Source organism: Dreissena polymorpha, chromosome 2 (genome assembly GCF_020536995.1).
Source record: "Dreissena polymorpha isolate Duluth1 chromosome 2, UMN_Dpol_1.0, whole genome shotgun sequence".
Taxonomy (NCBI): Eukaryota; Metazoa; Mollusca; class Bivalvia; order Myida; family Dreissenidae; genus Dreissena; species Dreissena polymorpha.
In genome coordinates this window covers 67490087-67511970 of record NC_068356.1, presented here as the reverse complement: position 1 = coordinate 67511970, position 21884 = coordinate 67490087, and the positions used below count along the sequence as shown (strand labels likewise).

General features: G+C 34.3%; 1 protein-coding gene across 6 annotated transcripts in view; it reads right to left on the bottom strand.

Annotated features, from left to right (window-relative positions):
- Window positions 1–11649: 11649 nt before the first annotated feature.
- The window catches only part of LOC127867437 (uncharacterized), a 221551-nt gene continuing 211316 nt past the window's right edge, over window positions 11650–21884 (bottom strand). For 2 of the 6 annotated variants that reach the window (XM_052408591.1, XM_052408585.1), the window contains exons 2-5: window positions 16219–16418; window positions 14412–14588; window positions 13554–13810; window positions 11650–11981 (exon numbers count right to left, since the gene is read on the bottom strand). In XM_052408591.1, coding sequence (XP_052264551.1) covers window positions 11778–11981; window positions 13554–13810; window positions 14412–14588; window positions 16219–16387 — 807 coding nt within the window. In that variant the 5' untranslated portion in view covers window positions 16388–16418 and the 3' untranslated portion in view covers window positions 11650–11777. Of the gene's footprint in view, window positions 11982–13553; window positions 13811–14411; window positions 14589–16218; window positions 16419–16507; window positions 16667–16711; window positions 16806–21884 lie in introns of those variants that run through there. The other 4 variants (XM_052408586.1, XM_052408589.1, XM_052408588.1 and 1 more) reach the window with 4 other exon arrangements.

The following is a 21884-nucleotide window of genomic DNA, read 5'->3' as shown; positions in this document are numbered from 1 at the left end:
TGCTAGGCGCTTGATCGGAAGGTACTCTAGGCCCCGATATAAACATAGCCGTAGCCAAATTTATATCTATGGATAACTTAAAGCGAGTATATACGATTTTTTTTATATGTGTTCCATTATAATAAATTGATAAAATATGTTACAATAACACAAAATAGGCAAGAAAAAATATACATTAAATACCAATTTCGTAAAATGCAGCAAAGACAAATTAGCGCCCCGAGTCGATTGTGGCGAACATATTTTCCTACAATTACCGAAGCATTCGTCTTTTTATTAGGACCAGAGTAAGTGTTCGTGTGTCGTATGAATAAATATCATTGCAGAATTTTAAAATGAACCGTTAAACTAAGTTTAGATTCACATCGTACATGAATGCTATACATGCTGGCGAATTCGACTGTACAGCCGTTTTCGATTTCAGAATTAAATATCTGGCTTATTTCGCATTTTTCAACACATGTTCTTCAGAACATTTTTTTTTTTTTTTATTGGACGATATATAACATTTTTTTTACACATCTTATATAAATTCATTTATATTTGACAAAATCGTATATACTCGCTTTAAGTCTATTTTATTTTATGCTTTCCTGTGGTTTATAGAGAAATATCAGTGAATTAAAACTTATAATTTCACAGTCAAACAGTGAAAATTATCAGTGAAAATTATCGATAATTTTCACTGTTTACTGTGAAATGGCGTCATTTTTTACGAAATGACGTCATTATTCCAGCGAAATTCACTCGTGATCATAGAAAAAATATATTTTCACTCGTGGCTGTGCCGCTCGTGAAAATATAATTTTCTATGATCACTCGTGAATTAAAATCGATAATCCACCGAATCCAACAAATATCCTCTATATAATATTATCTTTGGCTCGATTTGTCCGTTCGTGGATATGTTATTCGAAGTGCTTATCATAGTGTATAAAATTGCATACCGTATTAAATATCATTATCAATCCTCGTAAAAGTTAGCAAGACAAATATAATCCGCAAGTTCATCTGATTCCGGTCAGAACGGATTGGCGTAATGTGTTATTTCAGACGATAAGAGCGTGTAGCGAAATGGCCGCAAAAATATCAAATCGGAACATGCGATCTGCCAACTTCTCTTATGAGGCATTTTATCACACTTTAACGAATGACAGGATAATATATCGTTCAAACATTGAGGTTGAAATTCGCATACCTTTCACCTCGTCAACTGTGCGACATGCACGACCAGAGGTATTCCCATTGTAGGTAATTTTGGCACTTGCCTCATCCTGCTTTTTGTTCTGTTTCAAGGGGTGGAACCGCTTGAAGATTTCTTTGCAATATATATTGCAATTTGCAATATGTTGCAATAACATATTGGTACTGAACTATACTATAGCGTATCGTCATCAACATCATTAATCCTAAAGTAAATTAAATGTACTGGGAAATCTATTTAAGCACTTTTAATGCTAACGTAACTTGAATGTACTGGGACATGTATGTAAGCACTTTACTTTATATAAATTTAATTAAAAAAAAATAAAACAAATGTGTTATATTCCGTTATCATGTGCACCTTGCAGTAAATAAGTATGAAGACCAAAAGACTGGTGGAAACACTTTGAACAAGAGTTAATTTGTCATAATCTGATCATAATATAAACTATAGACAAAGGAATTTGCACTATCAACCATTTTTAATATTCTGATAATTATACGGAAAATAATTCGTAGATATTCTTTGAAACTCATTAAAAATGTAGTTGAGTAATTATATAATATATTTGTGTATAACATTTCTATTATTGCGCATGGGCGAAGATGGCGGTAAAATTCGTTTTAATTAAAATAATGGATATTTTATTTTAATTTACAAAATCAAACATGGATAGCGAAAGATTTTTAATAATAATCGTGCTAGAGTTAACTTCACTTTGATCCCCATAATACGCAAGCAATCGAAACAGTAACCGGATAACAGTCAAACAAAGACAAGGAACTCAAAAAAGGAACCCCCCAAAATAACATTGTCACGAAATGTTCATGTACAGTGTTCACCATGTAACTCTCAAAGTCGACAATTACAGCCAAATAAAATGTTCAATTGTTTACAAATACCGAATGCATCCATGGGTTCGTTAATAATTTACACTAACAGTTCAAGGTCAGAGTGTTATGTCACAATTAGCTACGCCAATGTCCACAAAACATGGTATTTTATCGACCATACTAGACCGATAAATTCTATGGACATGATATTATCACAGCTCGATAAAATTTAGTCAGTGGTTTCGGCCACCCATTTGCGAATGGACAAATACGTGACTAAGAAGTAAAATTAAAGAATACTAAGATATCCAAGAGGTTTGAGTTCTTCAACTATATTCATTCCCAAATGGAAACATAATATAAATATCGTGTTAAATGGAATATTTGTGAACGGAGCGTATATAGAAAGAAATCAATAAACAATGTTTGTATTATACGTATCTCGGAAGAGAATGTTTATATACGATTAAAATAGTCCACTATCTACTGCGTCTTAATGTTCCCAGCAGTAAACAAAAGCATGTAGATGGGGCTCAGTTGGCAGCCCCCCTCGTCCCTTACATTACCAGTCTCTCCTTAGCTATCGCAACCGTTGGAACCATTCCGGAAGTAAACCCGCCCTGTGACATGCATTTCCCGCAAAGTCACCGTCTGATGAAGATTCATCAATGGTGGATCAAGTTTTAAAAAGCTCCGTTAAATTATGCGCTTTATCTAAGATTTTACAGAAAATAACAATGATATCAATGTGAAATTTAATGTAAATAATAGAGTATTTGACAGCGGTCATTTTGATACCAATTGAACATGGCAGAACGGATACAGAATTGCGCGTTGATCGCTACAAAAAAATCCGGACTTGAAACAACAAGTGGACCGATGGAAACAAGAGACTACGAGTTAAATAGTGAAAAGGCAATGAGAAAGAAACTCTATGCGACCACAAGGGACCACGCGATTGTCAAGGTGACTGGTGGTGGGCTGAAAATCGAATTTAGTACTGGTATGTATGAACTTTTCAAAAGCTGTGCTGATGAGTTTTACCAGTCTGAAACTTTGAAATTTAAATGTCAAAAAACACCAGTGTATGATAATATTGGTAGTTTAGTGGAAACTAAATACAGGCTATCATCCGGAAGAAATGGTGTGTATACAATTAACTTGTATCACACAAAATGTTCGTGTCTGGTTAATGGGAAAATGGTGAATCAGTTTGCGGAAAGTGACTTATTAGAAATCATACAACTCACTTCAAATAAATTAATATCAGAAAACTTGACCGTCGATGAAGTGAACGCAAAATTTCAAGAAATTCTTCAGGAATGCATGCTAGTGTTGACAAATAAACAAACTGAAGAAAAAGATGTATGTTGTTTGAGACCGGAAATAAATGATTTCAATTTCATGGTAAATACCAAGCAACCTGAACATTTCGAATCGGTGTTAAAAGTTCAACACCTGAAAATTGACGCAAGTACTCAAACGGAGAGCACTGGGATTGAATTTGATTTTGAAACACTTTTTTGTTTGATTCAAGCCATTCAAAAGTCTGTAAGTGATATGCGCAAAGATGTATGTGAGCACAGCTTAAACACCAATCGCGGATTCAATGAGATGAAAGACATTATCCATAGTGTAAAAGTAATTAGTACAACGAATTCCCGAGGTACGGAAGACAAATGCGATTGTTTACAGGAAAACGTTCAAGACCTGAAGCAAACACTCGACCAATTAAATATATCTGTACAGAAAAAATTTCAATCGCTCGGAGATATACTTAAGGCAAACTCCCTACCAAGTGTTCTTTCCAAAGGTTATAGGAATGGCTCTGTAGAAGCAACAAGTAAACGGATGTCCGATGATTCCGTTGAAAATGACACATTACTAGAAACCGAACAAATGACACTTGAGCCTAGCCCACAAGCGATCTCCGATATACAAGAAAGTACTGTGCATTTTGAAGAAGAAACCAATAAAGGCGAGCATAGATCGAACATTACGCCACAAACGTCGAAGACGTTACTGATTGGAGATTCAATTTTGAGAGGCATAAATAAGCGAGGATTATGCGAATCTGTGGACATATGCACTTTGCCAGGGAAGACAATGCTGGATATCTGTGAAAAGCTGCGAAAAATGAATATCTCTGACTTATCAAAAATAATAATATTTGCTGGTGGGAATGATGTCTCGAATGGCCAGCCAATTTCAATAATCAAAGATGTAATCTTGCAGACTTCGCAATGCATTCAAGATCAAACAAATTGTGAAATATTTATTTGTTAAATAAGTCCTCGACGTGATGTTGATGTACGCGATTTCAACTCAATGCTAGAACTTCCGGTAAAGCTGATCGATTGTTATAATTGTTTTGTGTACGGAAACGGACAATTGGCGAATCGACTATTCAGACCTGATGGAATTCACCCAAGTAATTATGGATCAAGTTCACTTGTGGCAGCAATCAATGAAGTAGTGCATATAACTAAGAAAAGAAAGCAGCAGCAACAACAACAACATCGTCAACTTGATCAAAATCAGCGGAGGCGAACTTCTAACGGTGACTTCAAAAACGGGCATCGTGAATACCGGAGCGCTAAACCGAACTTCCAATACGGGCTTCATGGCTTTAGGAACGGGCATCGTGACTTCCGGAACGGTTATCATGACTTCCGGAAAGGGCATCATGACTTCCGTAATGGGCACCATAACTTATTCAGGCAGCATGATCTAAGGAACGCACACCTGGACACCCGGAGTGAATATCAGGATTGTCATAATGAAAATCGTGACTTCCGGTACGTTCGTCGACACGTCAATCATGAAAACAGTCGACACTGCACGAACTGTTGACGTCAAAATCATGTTACACGTGACTGCAGACTACCCAAAAGACAATAGGTTACTGATGACAGACGTACTACATCGTTATATAGCACAAATAAATTTGACATTCTTTCGTCGGTATGTAACCAATGTGACTCGCACAAATGTAAGTGTAGTTTAATTATTGCTAATGATGATACAAATCAACATAAACCACATTGCTTAAGATTGAATAATGTTAAATGCAGCACAATAAATAATTTAAACACTGATATATCATCCCTGGATAGTAACGTTCTTATGGAATCTCACATACAATCTACTTTAAAATGTAACATAAATAATGATTATTATATTCCATTTACATATAAAGGTTTGCATATTATGCATTTGAATATCCAACATTAATTGCCTAAATTGGATGAAATTCGTGTTTACTTACACGAAAATAGTTCTTTAGATATAGTAGGCTTTTGTGAAACATTTTTAAATGATAAAACGGAGATTAATACAATATCCATTTCCGGTTACAGCATTGTAAGACGTGATAGGGCTATTTCTGCTGGAGGCGGTATAATAGTTTATATAAAAGATAGCATCTCTTTTGTACGTAGACATGATTTAGAAAGTGACGATATTGAATCTATTTGGCTACAAATCAACATTGTAAAGTACAAACCATATCTAATTAACTTTGTTTATCGCCCACCAAATAGCCCTCAATCTTGGATTGACTCATTTGAATTACAGATAAATAAGGCAGACATGGAAGATTGTAATATGTATTCAACCGGGGATTTTAATTTTCACTGTTTAAGCCAAAACATATTTAACAATAAGAAATGGGAAAAACTTATCACTGATTTTAATTTAAAACAACACGTGTCTTTTCCAACAACGGTTACGGAACGTTCATCATCAATATTAGACCATTTGTATTCAAAATATGACAACATTTCTGAGGTAATCATACCAAAAATAGGCATAAGTGACCATTACCCAGTTGTTTTTACATTAAGCGTCAAAGGTAAAATTGTTAAAACAGATGATCATAAAATTATTAAGTACATATGTTTTAACAAATTTAATGAAATCAATTTTCAAAATGACTTAGCAAATGCTAATTTTGATATGGTTGAAACAATAGAGGATGCTAATGAGGCATTTGAAGTATTTTATAACATATTAAACTCAGTCCTTAATAAGAATGCCCCTATCAAATATAAAAAAGTGAAGAGATTACACCAAGGCTCGTGCTTTTTGTTTTCTAAGCCTCGCATGATAAACCTGATCTATAATCAACACTGACCTATTATTCTATTTATCCCACTTTTTATTCAGTAAACTTTTTTTATTTAAACAAAATAAGTTTTCACGAGTGTTTGTCGTACATTGATAATGACTGTAGTGTAACCAAGGCGAGTGTATTACTCCGCGTTCCAAAAATAACCGCTGATCAAATAATCTTTTTTCAAATCAGAATATCGTTCTGTAACAAAGTGTCGAGGGTTATTTATTACAATTTTAATCATATTGAATTGCAAATCTTAAAGTTTTATGATATCAATATGACACTAAGTTGTTATATACAAGGAACTACATTTGTTTACAACGTAGCCTAACACCACACACAATTCACTTTCGATAACAAACCATCAAGTCGATCACGAGGTGCACAATATTTGCTTCTTTGTTATAATATTGGTTATTTCGTGACGAAATAACAAAGATTACTTGGATTTAAGCTAATTATATACATTTTGAATGTTGAAAGTGGCACCAAAGAATTGTGAGGCAAAGTTGTTCGAACTAGAGAAATACATTTGCTGGTGAAGTGACTGGGTGGGGCGAACATCAAGATCAACTTGTTCGACGGTAGACAGTGGTTGTCTAGGCTGCATTTCGGCCATAGTTTCGGTGCATGAAGGTGAACAAGAGGAATCTGTTGGATTGTTACATTTACTGGACTGAGCAAGAATGAACACTTTTGCTGCTGTTCAACAGATATGTTGGAATAATTGGTTATGGACTGGACATTTTTTGCCCTGTTATGGCCATGGTTTCAGTGGGTGGAATGTTTGCATTTCGAAGTTTTTTGACCAGGAATTTGCGAACTGAGTGGTTCGTTATTCTCTTGTGCTTGAGAAAGCCGGCGTCTTTTGCCATGGCCTTCAGCATCTGACCTAGCTTGTTGACACCCAATTGTTGACGCAAGAACCACTGGGATGCAGTGTCATTTGTGCGTATTGCCAGGTTGGAAAGATGCTTTGAAGAAAAATCAGATGGACACATATCCGAGTACAGCTTGTAAATTAACACAGGATTTCTTGGTCCAGACGATTGTTTTCTGCGGTCAAAGGGGAGCAACTCGAACTGACTTCTTCAAAGGGGAGCTACAACAACAGAACCTATTTGCATAGTGTTAAATTTACCTAATACTAGAGGTTTTAATAAAAATAAATGACAAAAAAAACACGTTTTTTTGCTACTTTTCTTTGTTTTAAGGTCATTAAGATTGACAAACTTTTGAGTGTTTTTATTATTGATGCACTTGGCAAATACAGGTGACGAGGTGCGTGGGAAAAAGTAGTCCCGGTTTGGCAGTTGATGACGTCATTTCGTGCCATTGATTATAGCCTTGCCGTTGATTATAGATGAAATTTAATCAACGGGGCTTTAATCAACCGAATTCGCTGTAAAAGTGGGATAAAAAGAATATTTTTCGAATGCGGTACAAAACAAAACAAGTGCGAAATCGCTCTTGAAAACTATTAAATTAGCATCAAATGAACACACAGAATCCTCTATTTTGCCAAATGTAATAAGGAAGGATGATCGGATAATATCTGGTAAAACAAATGTAGCTAATGCACTTAATGATCACTTTGTTGACATCTCGAAACTTATTAAAAAGACTAAATTTGCTGAACACGATTTCCACTCACTAAAAACATATCTAGATGCTAAGCTAGAGTCTAAGCATTTCTCTGTTCAGTTTATTACCACATCAGAAGTTAGTACTTTAATTAATCAACTTCATTCAAACAAATCTGCTGGGGCTGATGGTATAGGACCCAGCATTATTAAACTTTGCAAAGATTTCATTATACAACCAATCACTGCTCTTATAAATAACTGTATATCACATGGAACCTTTCCCGACATGCTTAAAATTGCAAACGTAATACCTTTATACAAGGGTGGATCGGTAGAAGATCCCAATAATTATAGACCAATATCACTTTTACCTACTATATCTAAAATATTTGAAAAGCATATAGCTAAACAATTGCATATATATCTAGAATCTACAGGTCTATTAAACAAAACCCAGTCGGGTTTTCGCAAATATCATTCTTGTCAAACAGCATTGATTAATATAGTTGATTCATGGCTTAAACAAATTGATAATGGAAATCTGGTAGGTACAATTTTCTTGGATTTTAAAAAAGCATTTGATCTTGTGGACCATAGGGTTCTTTTACACAAATTAAAACTTTATCATTTTAATGATAGTTCATGCGACCTATTTTCTTCATATCTCCGCAATCGATTTCAGTTTATCAAAGCAGAAAACACTACCTCTACTTGTAAAAGCATCATTGCTGGTGTTCCCCAAGGATCTATTTTAGGACCTCTTCTATTTCTTATTTACGTGAATGATCTTTCGCTAGATCTTACATGTGATTCTGCAATGTATGCTGATGATACAACATTGCACACTGTGGGAACAAATATTCAAACACTTCAAAATAAGCTACAAACAAATCTTTCAATTGTAAATGATTGGTGCCAAGCTAATAACATGATTATTAATCCACTAAAAACTACTTGTATGGTATTAGGGTCAAAACGGAAAGCTCAAAACATGACAGATTTAAAACTTAAAATTTCAGATACGGTGATCAAAACAGTAAATTGTCAAAAACTTCTTGGCCTTTATATTGACAATACTCTATCTTGGAAACTACACATTAACAGCGTTTGTTCAAAAATGTCATCACGAATGTTTCTTTTGCAAAAAATAAAACCATATTTAACCCTTGAAATGCGTAAGCTCTTCTATAATGGTTATATCTCACCTATATCCGACTACGCATGCGTTACCTGGAGTTCAGCGGCCAAAACGGAAATTAATAGAATAGTCAAAATACAAAAGCGTTGTGGTGCACATATTTTAAATAAAAAGTACAGCACTAATTCAAAAATACTATTTATAGATCTAAAATGGTTGACTTTCGAACAGCGTAATCACTATTTCACGTCAGTTATTGTATTTAAAGCATTTCACAATCAAACCCCAACATACATACGTGACCTTTTGACACCTTCACAAAATATTCACTATAACTTGCGATCTTGCGAAAAGGGGGATTTAAAGCTAGTGCGAATACCAAAAACAAACTATTTCAAACAATCGTTTGAATTTTCTAGCAAAACAATTTGGAATTCGTTACCCCCAATCTATACGTCAAACAAACAATTTAATTACATTTAAGAAAAAATTAAAAGCTTATCTTTCTTCCACACTTTATGAAATAAACTGAACATGCTTCATGTTGTTTTAGTAAATAACATTAGTTTAATGTTTAAATACTCTTCTTGCATAAATGGTTATTGTAGTTTTATGTCTGTCATTTGTTTTTAATTATAATATATATCATTATATGTGTATGCATATATGATTCTTTATGTTTTGTTCTTATTGCTCAAGATGAAATATGATGTATTTGTTGTAAATTGTATCTTGTTAGAAGACCTTGTTGAAAATAAGAAATGTATTATATAAATTGCATATTATGTAATTTCATCTGATGTATTTCTTAACAAGTCTATCTTCTTTAAATAAAGATTTTATTATTATTATTATAAACTGTCACGGTATGTGAAAAATATATTGGAATGTACATAGAAACTGTTAAATAATTCCCAATAACATTCCTGATGAATTTCTTTCGAGAACTAAATATAACAAGAAATATCTTATTAAAAGGTAGTCGGCGTTAATGCTGACTTTAAAATAAAGTTTGCAATTTCGAAATAATTAAATTGAAAACAAAAATTTAACTATTGTGTTTTTTCACTTGTGAGTCGCATATTCACCACATGAAATGTTTGTTATAATTGTCAAACCACACATTAGTGTAAGTATATACAAATTATACTACGGGACGGCACATCATATGTGTCATCACATGCCTAATTAAAAGTGTATTTCTTCACCATCGAAATATATCGTATGATAATATTTGATTTCCAAGCAGTTTTCTAACGACACATTTAAATCACAATTTCATAGCCGTGGCATGCGAAAATGGGTCTTATGCGTTCGGCTAGCGTATCTTAAGCCCAACCTGTGCATTTGCGCAGTCTGGTCAGAGGCGATGCTGTTCGCTATAAAATCACTCAATGTATTATGGTCTCATTATGTATTGCCTGACCAGACTGATGATGCGCAAACTAAGTGGGCTATATATATAAATGATGGGCACTTATGGAATAAGACCCATTTTCGTATGACGAGCGCATAACAAATCTTTTTGCGAATTGAAAATGGCACATTTTAGCACAATGTTTTTCGCTACAAAATTGCATTAAAAATAGCAAACGGATAAATAAGGGCTGCTTATCCAGGCGTTCAGGAACGATTTCCAGACGTGCTGACAGAGTACGGCAAACATTTGTTGTTGGATAATTAAACGATTTTCCTCTTATCGTGACAATATACTATTTCGGTCCTCATCTTGAAAGAAAACCTGTGTTTATCGATAGTCAATTATTTATTCCCCGGACGATTTAGTGAACGAGTACTGACCCTGACATTCTTCGAGATGGATTTTAACGCGTAATTGTAACTGGGCCACAATTTGTGTTATTTGAACATACATGAGCACGACTCATATACGTGATTACAACCGATATTTCGGGGCAAATATAACAAGTTTGTTGTTTTGTTAATAGACCGTCTTGACTTGATAGACTAGTAGATGTACAAACTTGCCACGTAAAGTGTGTTTTGAAGCGGTTCAATATATGTTATGGTTACATTTGAGTTGGTCATTTCCAATAACAATATGGTGGCTTTTTTACACTGATTTTAATATTTGTTTCGAAATAATTATGCTTCGTTGCCTCGAAAGGCTTGTGCTTATTCAGGCACAATTGATTCTGATTTCAAGAAAAAAACTCGTATACTTGGTGACAATTTAAATTAAAGTTGGTTTTGGTTAAGATGGTTGAGGCTGAAACATACTTATTATTACTAGCAGCACATTGTATGCGCTTGTGCAAACTCTTACGATAAGGTACAACAAAAATACAGGCTGATCATGGAAATATTTAGCGCTTTGAAAGATATTGAGATAGATAACCCCTATTATCTAGAATACAGGGTCATGCCAGGGTGTCAATATACGAGAGATATTCGAGAACAGCGCACTAGACCAAAGTCGGTTAGCGTGTGGCTATGAAATTAATTAGTGAAAACATCATTTTGAATGATAAATTATCATATTATAACGAAAAATCAACTTTTCTGGAAAAAAAATACTATCAAATGTATGTGATATATATATTTGATAGCGAATGTTTTTTCCAGAAAAGTTGACTTTTCGTTATAATATGATAATTTATCATTCAAAATGATGTTTTCACTAATTGATATCATAACCACCTTTTCACTAGACTATAAGTATATGTAAGTATTTTAATACAAATGTTGAAATAAGAACAGAATGAAAACTTTTATGATGCAACGCCATATAAAACAATAAAAGAACAAATATCAATACGTTTGTAGTTTATGTACTTGATTAATTCATATTGGTTTTACAAGTGTCATGCATAAAAAAGAAATGATAGGAAATTGCAAGAAGGAAAATGAATATATACTTAAAACATTAATTGTAATTAAATTATTCATCCACAGTATTGGGTCGCATGCACTGACACCTAAATAATCGTCCAAAGAATGCTTTCACACTCTTTATTACGCGTCGAGTGCGCTTGAAATTCACGGAAGTGTTTGAAACAACGCTGGGAACGCTGATGACGTCACTTGCCTCTCCGTATGGAACGAAAAGGCATCTCTGGCAAATACATTCGGGGTCGTCGTGGAGCTGCCAATAAAATACGAAATCATATATTATTTGGACTATGTTTTGTAAAAAATGGGCTAATGTATGTCCGTAATAAGAAGGTCACATTTCATTGTGTTGAATTGTTTCGTTGTTACTTTAAACGAAGTTTCTTCGGAAAGAAAATCCAGTCTGAGCGATAAGTGTCGTCCCAGACTATACTTCGTGGACTACACAGTCTAATCTTAGCACACTTTACGCACATGCATTAAGCTCCTTTCTCCAAGAACGATGCTTATTAATTTACCTGATGGTTCTGTTGTACGAAAGTTTTCTTGAAAAGGCAGAATAAATCAACAAGTATATTGAGGGCATATAGGGACAACAACAGTCGAGAATTGTCACAAAATGAACACAGCTTTGTTAACCCTTTCCCACTCAGAAGCAAACAGATGTGCAAATAGAATAAAACCAGAACAGCCTGCGAGTAACTCGCAGCCTGTTCAGGTTTTATGCTGTTTGCTGCTCATTAGTATCTAAGGGTTTGAAATGACGCCTTTAAAACTTGAATTTAGTAAGAAAGGTCTTAAATTAAATTGAACTTTCTGTGGGAATTAAACTGCGTCACAATATGTATCGTTTTGGTAAAGGGTTAAGGATCCTAACAAGAGACAGAATACGCGACTACAACAATGTTCTCATCACAGTTACTGTAGGTAAAATGGGTATAATAGTAATGGGTATTTTTGTGGTGTACATTTCTGTTTTAATAAGTCAAACTTATAACAGAGGGATTTGTTCACATAATTACAAAATTACATTTTGTTCATTTTTGTCATTTGTGCTATGACAACAAAATAATATACGTTATATATTATAAATAATGTACGTCACATATAAACAAGCGAAGCGACACGAACAGATATGATTAAGAAGTTATAATATAAATTGTGTTGGTCGAACTGATTAAATTAATAAAGCCTCTGAAATGCTTAAAGATAATGAACTCTAAAACGTCGATTGGTAGCGCGTAAGATCTTCTTTTCAAAGGACTAGGTTTGAACTCGTGATACTTATTTTAAGACCGTTCGATGTTTTACTTTTTTGATTAATGATAGCACAAAAATATGAATTATTGATAAAACAATCTTATTAATGCATAAATGAAAATAGCAAACAAATCGATAAAGTCGTGTGTTATACTGACAGGGATTGAATTCGATATACAAAATGAGACGTTCGATATTGTGTATGTTGGTTAGTGAACTCGTCATATACGAATGCTTCAAAGTGGACAAATCAATGCGTGCGCATACAAAACTCTCGTACTGCGTTTTTAAAGTTATCATACTGTGAATTAATTCCCAGCAAAACTGTTTAAAGGTGAAAACATTTAAATATCATTTCACAAATAACATATTCCATTTTCAAAATTGCTTTTCTACGAATTAATCAATTTATTATACCGGTATATTTTTATGAAAAGACTGGTATATCTTAAAGCATTGTATACTGAGGAATGTTTCGTCTGTAATAGTTACAAGAAATATGCCCCCGCTGCATTACATATCAAACGGCTTTGGTATGCGTACATTTCCGTCGTGGTTGTTTTACCTCTTCGTCGTCCGAATATTGAGATGCTGTCCCGTCGCTCTCTTCGCAGACGTCGCTGCCGTCGAGTATGCCGTTATTGCTTACGTCATCGTAATTGTTGTGATGCGACAGACTGTTTTCGTCGTCGTCGTCGTCGTCAACATCATCGGCTGAAGACAAGTCTGTGTCGTTTTGGCGGGCTTTGTCGTCACCGCTACCCATCATTTTCTCAACACTTGCATCCCTTCTATTACCGTCAATGTATCGAAACCAGCGCCCTATGATGCAATGCAACGTTAACAATGCTTTTACGGGAGTTTTTATTAAACATACATACAAAGAGCAGTATGTGTATTTAAGATATTTAAAAGTTATCATTTTACAAAATGTTTTTGCTTCGTAAGCTGTTGCATAAAGGTTTGTATATGTTTGCATAACAAAACTGAACTTGAATTTCAACAAACAGCAAAGTATTCAGAAGTACTTGAAATCTGTCGTTTTTTGTAATATAAACCAACAAAATGTTACGTACATAATGGTGCAACACATTAACTGGTCGCAATGTTTAATAGATAACAGCGAGAATTAATTGAGCCGTGTTCTGTTAAAACTTGACTTAATACAAGTGCGTAAAATGTCGTCCCAGATTAGCTTGTGAAGTTCGCAGAGGCTAATCAGGAACGACACTTTCCCCTTTTATAGAATGTTTCGTTTAAATGAAGTGTTTTCTTAACCGAAATCAAGTTGAAGCGGAAAATGGCGTCCCTGATAAGCCTGTGCGAACTGCGCAGACTAATCTGGGACGACACTTAACGCTGCGTTAAGCCCAGTCGTTTCATAGAGCGCGGCTCAATTATTCTGTTAGTATTCCCCAAGTACCTGGTCGATATTGATTTGGAGTGGCTCTGTTGGAGACGCTGGAAAGGCTGCCATTGTGACCGACATTATGGAGTTGGGCGCGCACGAATTCGTAGCTTAGAAAGTGCCGAATATCGTCACCGGTTTGCTGCACGTGGCGGCTCACTATCTCGTGTATTTGAAAGACGGTGCGTGATACTAAAAATGGGGGATAAATCGTTCGTTAAAATGGCATTAATATCAATATCATTTTGTATTTAAGTAATTAACATGAACATAACTGACGATATTGTAAGATAAATTTTATTTAATTGTCACTTGAATGGATATTAATATAACCTGCTAAGGCGAATATTTGTTTTCGATGACTTCAATGGGTCGATCAAGCATGTTTAACAATTTATAAATAATAACAGTGAAATGGGTTGTTTTTATTTTAATTTTCCATGCTATAACCTATCCGCTCTTCTCCATTATTTTATTTTTAAATCCGCCTAGTAAAACATTTTACGACAAATTATAGTGCGATTACTTTTTTTAGTAATTTTATTTTGATGCAATTACAGTTTTATTCTCTTCAATAACCAATACCAAAAATGAGCAAATTTAACATATATATTCCTGTCAATCAGGGAAAATGTGAAAATACTGAGCTCAAGCCGGGGATTGAACGCACCACCTCCAGAGTGGTAGTCAGACATTCTAACCGCGTCGCAAAAGAGTTAGCCCAACATCAAGGCTGTTGGAAGTGACCTTTTTTCACTACACTCCTCCCCTTTTAATGTTTCAAGGCCCAGACACGCCCGCTACAGCATGTCTTGCATCCGCATGGCCATCCCAGAAACCATTAAACAGCTCAGACCCATTCCCGCATTTCCGCATGCACAGTTTTTTTTCCTCGTCGCCATAAATGTGAAAATTCTGAGCTCAAGCCGGGGATTGAACCCACGACCTCCAAAGTGGTAGTCAGACACTCTTACCGCGTCGCTAAAGAGATAGCACAACATCAAAGCTATTGGAAGTGACCTTTTTTCACTAGAGAGACATGCCAATAATTGTTGTGAGAACACATTGATCATTCGCATCTTTTTGTTTGTCGGCTAAAAATTAAATAGTACTTGACATTTGTTGTAAGATATTTGATTAGATATGACCACATCCGTCAAGCAGTTCTCCGTATGTGTGATAGCTTTGCGTTAGTTTCATACGACAGCGGTTCACATTTTTCTTGTTATGCTTGATAATTCTTTAGTAGCTCGAGGACCCTGGTAAAGTGATGGAATGAAATGTCTTGGGAAACCGACTATGGAATCTTAATTTGACTTACTCGGCGAATTATATTATGAGCTTCGTTCTGGGTAAACGGGATATAATACAAGTGCGCAAAGTGACATCCAAGATTATCTTGTGCAGTCCGAACAGAATAATCAGGGACGACACTTTACGCTTTTATGGTATGTTTTGTGTAAAGGAAGACTTCTTTTCGAAAGTTCAGTAAGTAGCGTCTTCGATAAAAGATTTCTGAAGCTAAAATATTTCTTCAGCCAAATTTGATTTGCGGTGGCAAATTTCTACTTAGTTTGGCTACAGGTATTTAAGAAGGAAAGGTTGTAGCTAAGAAAAGTGTCCTGTATCCAAATTGGTCAATTTGAAGCCATTTGCAAACTTGAGGAATTGCAGAGTAAGTCATGGATCTGTAAATTTATAAAATTACTAAACACCTCATAATTTTAGCAGGAATATAGTTTATTGCATGAACTAAAATCGCCCGAATGATCAACATTTTCTCAATCAAAGACGATCACAATTTTTTGTGCATAGCCCTTACTGAGTCTGTTCCTTTCTTCCGGATCCAGAGAGTGGCCGGCCTGTCGGGGCCGCTGAGGACGGGGTGCAGGGTCAAGGTCATAGTACATCTCCTCTTCCGGCATGCCGCTCATCGATGCAAGCACCCTGAGAAGAAGACGCCCCCGCTCAAATAATCTGCCGTCTCCCATTACATTTTGTTTGCTGCCTTGTAAAAGTGTTCTATAAAAAGAATTAAAATGCACGTATATGGAAGTCGTTTAAACATTAAGTATTAAATAATCTAGAGTAGTATATCTGACTTGACTTACCAGTCAGTCAAAGTTGTTCGGGCAAAGTAAATAGACGCGAGGGTTCCAAATCTCAAAACCAATGCATTAGATCTAAATACTGTCAATAAAGAACTTTAAGACTGGGCTGCACGTAGTTGTTTTTAGTTCGTTTATTTTAGACTGACATGATGTGTGCATTATATCCGTGTTCAGTTAAAGCGATTAATTAAATAAAAATTCCACCTTATTAAAAAAATCTAACCAATTCGAAACTTGACTCACAGCTGTTATAAAGTTACGTTACCAATGGTTGTTACGCTTAGCAATAATTATGACGTCACGAAAAACAAATTATCGCGACGTCATAGAATAACATACATTGCATAATGTTAATGTAAACATTGCATAACCAAAAATAATGGTATTTCGGAAGAGGTTTGGAGGAAAAGAAAATGAAAATTGAATATTCAATATTAATGTCATTATATTGGTTTATAAAGTTAACTATTCAAGAAATGTGTTGACATATACAGGAAATTTTAAAGTTAACCAGGAACATTTGGTCGGTAAAGCAAACAATGAATACGTAAGTGTTAAAATGTAATGATTTTGACATAAGCCACATAATATTTTGTAAATTGTTTGACGCTTTCGTAGGGGCTATGTTAAATTATTCGTCCGAAGTATAGGGTTTCACAAATTCAGATGATATTGAACGCAGTCATTTAAAATGTTGCAAGCGAGTGTTACAGATTAAAATATTTGCATGTTATGTTACTATTTATGGTGAATTAGGTAGATAACTATTGTATTATATAAAACAGGTTTGTTAAAATTCTAAAATATTGGTTTAAAATTCTTCACAATGAAAATATCATTATGCAAATAGTTTACAATAAAGCTTAACACGATTGTAAAATAAGGTTATACAAATACAAAATACATACAAATACAAATTTTATTTCAAGTCGGTATGTACATAACAAGTATAACATTAGCGATGTATCGCTATTGACCGACATAATATAACAACATACATATAACAAATATACAGTTGAGCATTACATGAAATTTACATTATATAAACAAACAGTATCGTCCTTGAGTTGAGATCAATTATAATAAATAAATAAATAAATTAACCTGAATACAATAAACATGATTATTTTAACATGTTAAAAACGAAAGAACTATGGCATGTGATATACAATTATAATATTTAGACAGTTAAGATCATAGCATTATTAAAAATAAATTAAATATAACTTATAAGAATAAAAATTGTGCTGCAGTTGCTGATCTTGACCTTGGTCTAAGAGCAGCTATAAGAAAAAAATATAAAAAAATAAAAAATAAATAAGGTAAAAGTCTGACAATGAATATGGACACTAAAGTGTGACAGATAAAAAGAAAACAATTATCCCCCAAATCAGATTTGAAAGAAATGTTCAGCAGCTACTTCACAAAAACACAAGCATAATGAGTTATTTCAAATGGTACATAAAGCTATATTCAAAATCTGATGAAAAGAAAGTACACTGGACAACTGCCATTAATATGTAACAAACAAAAATTTCATGCACAAAATAATATAACATGCTGAAAATAGCAACTGAAAATCTGATGAAAAGAAAGTACACTGGGCAACTGCCATTAATATGTAACATACAAAAATTTCATGCACAAAATAATATAACTTGCTGAAAATAGCAACTGAGGGTTAAACTGGCAAAAGCAAATAACAAGAACATATAATACAAGCCATACTAGGTACAACAGCAAGAACATCTGCAATCCTCTCCGTCCCACGAGCCTATCAGACTTCGGAACTGGTTAAGTCCCGTCACATCCCTGAAGTGCTGGGGTAACGAGTTCCAGAGCCTGGGGGCTGCGGAACGGAAAGACTTAAGACCATAACTGGTACTTCTTACCCGTGGGATTTCAGCTGTATTAGTGTACCTAAAAGAGTAAGAGTTATTTTTAATTTGAATAAGATCATGAAGATATGTTGGTGTCTGTTTATTAATTATCTTGTAGGTTTCAATAGCCATTTGTCTTAGTCTTCTTATTTTTAAGCTTGGCAGTTTTGATTTGCTAAGCAACCCTTCATAATCAGACATATAGTCATTATAAATAAACCTTAGAGCTCTTTTCTGTATGTTTTCTATTTTTTGAGTTTTTATTTCTCCACAGAAATGCCATGTTAATGGGCAGAAATTGAAGTTTGAGAGAATGAATGAGTAATATATATTAAGTTTGCCAAGTTTACAAAGATTCCTACCTATACGCTTTAGAACATTTAATTGTCTGGATGCCTTTTTACATAAGTTGGAAATGTGTTTGTCAAAATTTAGTTTAAAATCTAATGTAACCCCTAGTAAGAGAACCTCATCCTCACAGTTTATTTTGTTTCCTGACAAGTCAAAAGAGATATTAGCTTTGTGAGTTTTAGACCCTATTGCGATTGCCTGAAATTTATCAGGATTAGCTTGCATTTTATTGTCTGAGAACCATTTTATTAAGGATAAACTGTCATTTTCTAAGGTAGATTTAACTATATCTAGATTATGATGTGCAAAAGATAAGGTATTATCATCAGCATAATTGTACAGATTACTCTCTTGAACAAAATGAAAAATGTCATTGATGAATATATTAAAAAGGACGGGACCTAATATTGAGCCTTGGGGTACACCTTTATAAATTTCTTGAAAGTCACTTTTAAATTGACCTATTTTAATACATTGTTTTCTTTCACTCAAGTAACTATTGATTAATTGTAAAGATTTTTCAGATACACCATAATACTTTAGTTTTAGGGAGAGGAGATCATGAGGCAGACAGTCGAACGCTTTGGACAGGTCCATTAAAACTGAGGCAACATATTTGTTTTCATCTAACGCCCTTTTCCAGTCTTCGATTATTTTCAGTAAAGTTGTCTGGCAGCCATATCCAGGTCTAAATGCAGATAGATAAGTATTGAAATGCTGGTCAAAAAATTTAGTTAGTTGAGTATTTATAGCCCTTTCAAAGATTTTTGATATTGTGGGAATTTTTGATATAAATTGGGTCTCACATTTCAAGAAAATGTTATAATAATTTGGATTTGGTTATAAATTTGAAAATCCAAATGTTGTGTAAGTTAATGTTTTTTAGCGAGTTTAAATGTAGACTTGTTGACAACTCGAAACAAGAATGATATGATAATATGAATAATAATTCCTCTTTGGAATGGGAAGAATATTAAGATTTACTTCCTAGACGACTGCGCTTATTTTTTGTAAGATTTAGAGTCTTTGCACACCCGTTGAGAATACAAACTGGCAGATACGCTCAAAATAACATTCCACGAAATGAACGTCATGATGTCATGAGTTTGATCTGGAAGATGAATACCATTTTATAAGTCGCTGTTACGCCGAGTGAAGAAAACATCCACTAAGTTGATGTGACAAATCCATAATTTATAATGTGTGTAAATTTATCAAAAAGCTTTTGTTAAAAGAAAAACAATTCTTAATAAAAAATCGGTTTGTATTGGAACTGATTTGCGTAAAAATTATTAGTCTGCATCAGTCGTCTGAGTATATTTCACGACCATTGATCTGAATAATTTCACGGGGTATTGTAAGAATCTTCATACTTCCGGTTTCTTTGGAAACAAACACTTTTTAGGCCTTACTCACGATCTGACAATATTCACGATCTGACAATATTCACGATCTGACAATATCCACGCTACCCCGGTACTGAACAATACATACCGGTAAAACAACGGCGTCATCGTGGATCTGTAATCATGTGAAGGTTAACGTCGTCAGGCACAGTAAAGAGACACGTGGAAAGTTGTACAAGAAATAACTGTCAAACTTAAAGAACTTGCTGGCCGAATGAATAAACAAAATATTTTATATCTAACGGCAACGTGAAATCATAGTTGCAAAATCAAAGTTCGGTGGATGATGGATAAGCCTGTAACATCCTGGTCTTTTTATATACATTTGATCACTTACTAGATAATCAGTGTTTTAAACGATCCAATTAAGGTTTGTAAGATTAAATTGCGGATATCATGATTACCGATCCTTCATATTAAATGATTTCTCATTGACACCCATTTCACTTTCGTCATTATCCATGTCGTCGATCAATTCGGTTCATGTTTAATGATAACATTGCATATATCTTGATCAGCACCCCTTCATACTTAATGAAATCCCTTGGCCATGTATCTGACTTCACTAAGGACGCGAGTGTGTCCTCGGTTTGGGACTTAAAATAACACGGATATGATAATTTGCGGACTGCATAGGCTTATCTGGGACGGCACTTTACGCACACGCATTAAATCTCCTTTTCACAGATAATGGCTCATATACATTATTAAAATTGATATTTCCGGGCAAACGTTACAAGTGTGTTGCTTTGCTATTAGACCGTCTTGACTGGGTAAACTAGTAGATGGACTGACTTGCCACGTAAAGTGTGTTAGGAAGCGGTTCAATATATTATGGCTTCATATGAGTTGGTCATTTCCAATCACAATATGATGGCTTTTTAATACTGATTTTGATATTTGTTTCAAACTAATTAAGCTTTGTTTTATCGAAAGGCTAATGCGTATTAAGGCACGGTCGAGTTTGATTCCAAGAAGTATACTTAGTGAATATTGAATTTGAAATTGGTTTTGGTTAAGATGTTTGAGGCTGATATATAATTAATATTACTAGTCGCACGTGTTATGAGCTATTGCAAACTCTTACAGTGCGAAACAAAAACAAAATATTTAGCGCTTTGAAAGATTTTGAGACATTTTACCCGTATTCATCTAGAATACAGGGTGTCAATATACGAGAGTTGTCCGAGAACAGCGTGCTAGACTATAAGTATTAAAATACAATCTTTGAAATTAGAAAATGATGAAAACTTTTATGATGCAAAGCTAAATAAAACAATACAAGAAAAATTGTCAACACGTTTGCAGTTCATATACTTAAGTAATCGGTATCGTTTTTAAATAGATGTATTGTCATTCATTAAAAACACGCTGGGTATGCGGATACTTTGATAACAGATGGCACTTCGATACCAGATAACAACAAAAGTCACGTGCGAGAGTTAAGTTCATCAGGTTTTTCTAAGTTATATCATAAAGATAAGTTTTTTAGACAAGGCGCATGGTCGAGTTTATAAATAGTGTATCATTTTCTATTGCAAAGAAAAAAATCACGAAGAATGGTAGATTTTTCCCCACAAAAAATAGAAAATTCGGTCGGAAAACAGCATAAACTGGATGACCAGTAAACATTTCAACAAAATAAAACTACTTAGAAATATTGCAAGAAATTGTTTGATATTCCAGCATGTAGAGTAATCACTGTGCTTCAAATACTGAAATTTTGATAGTATTCAATCA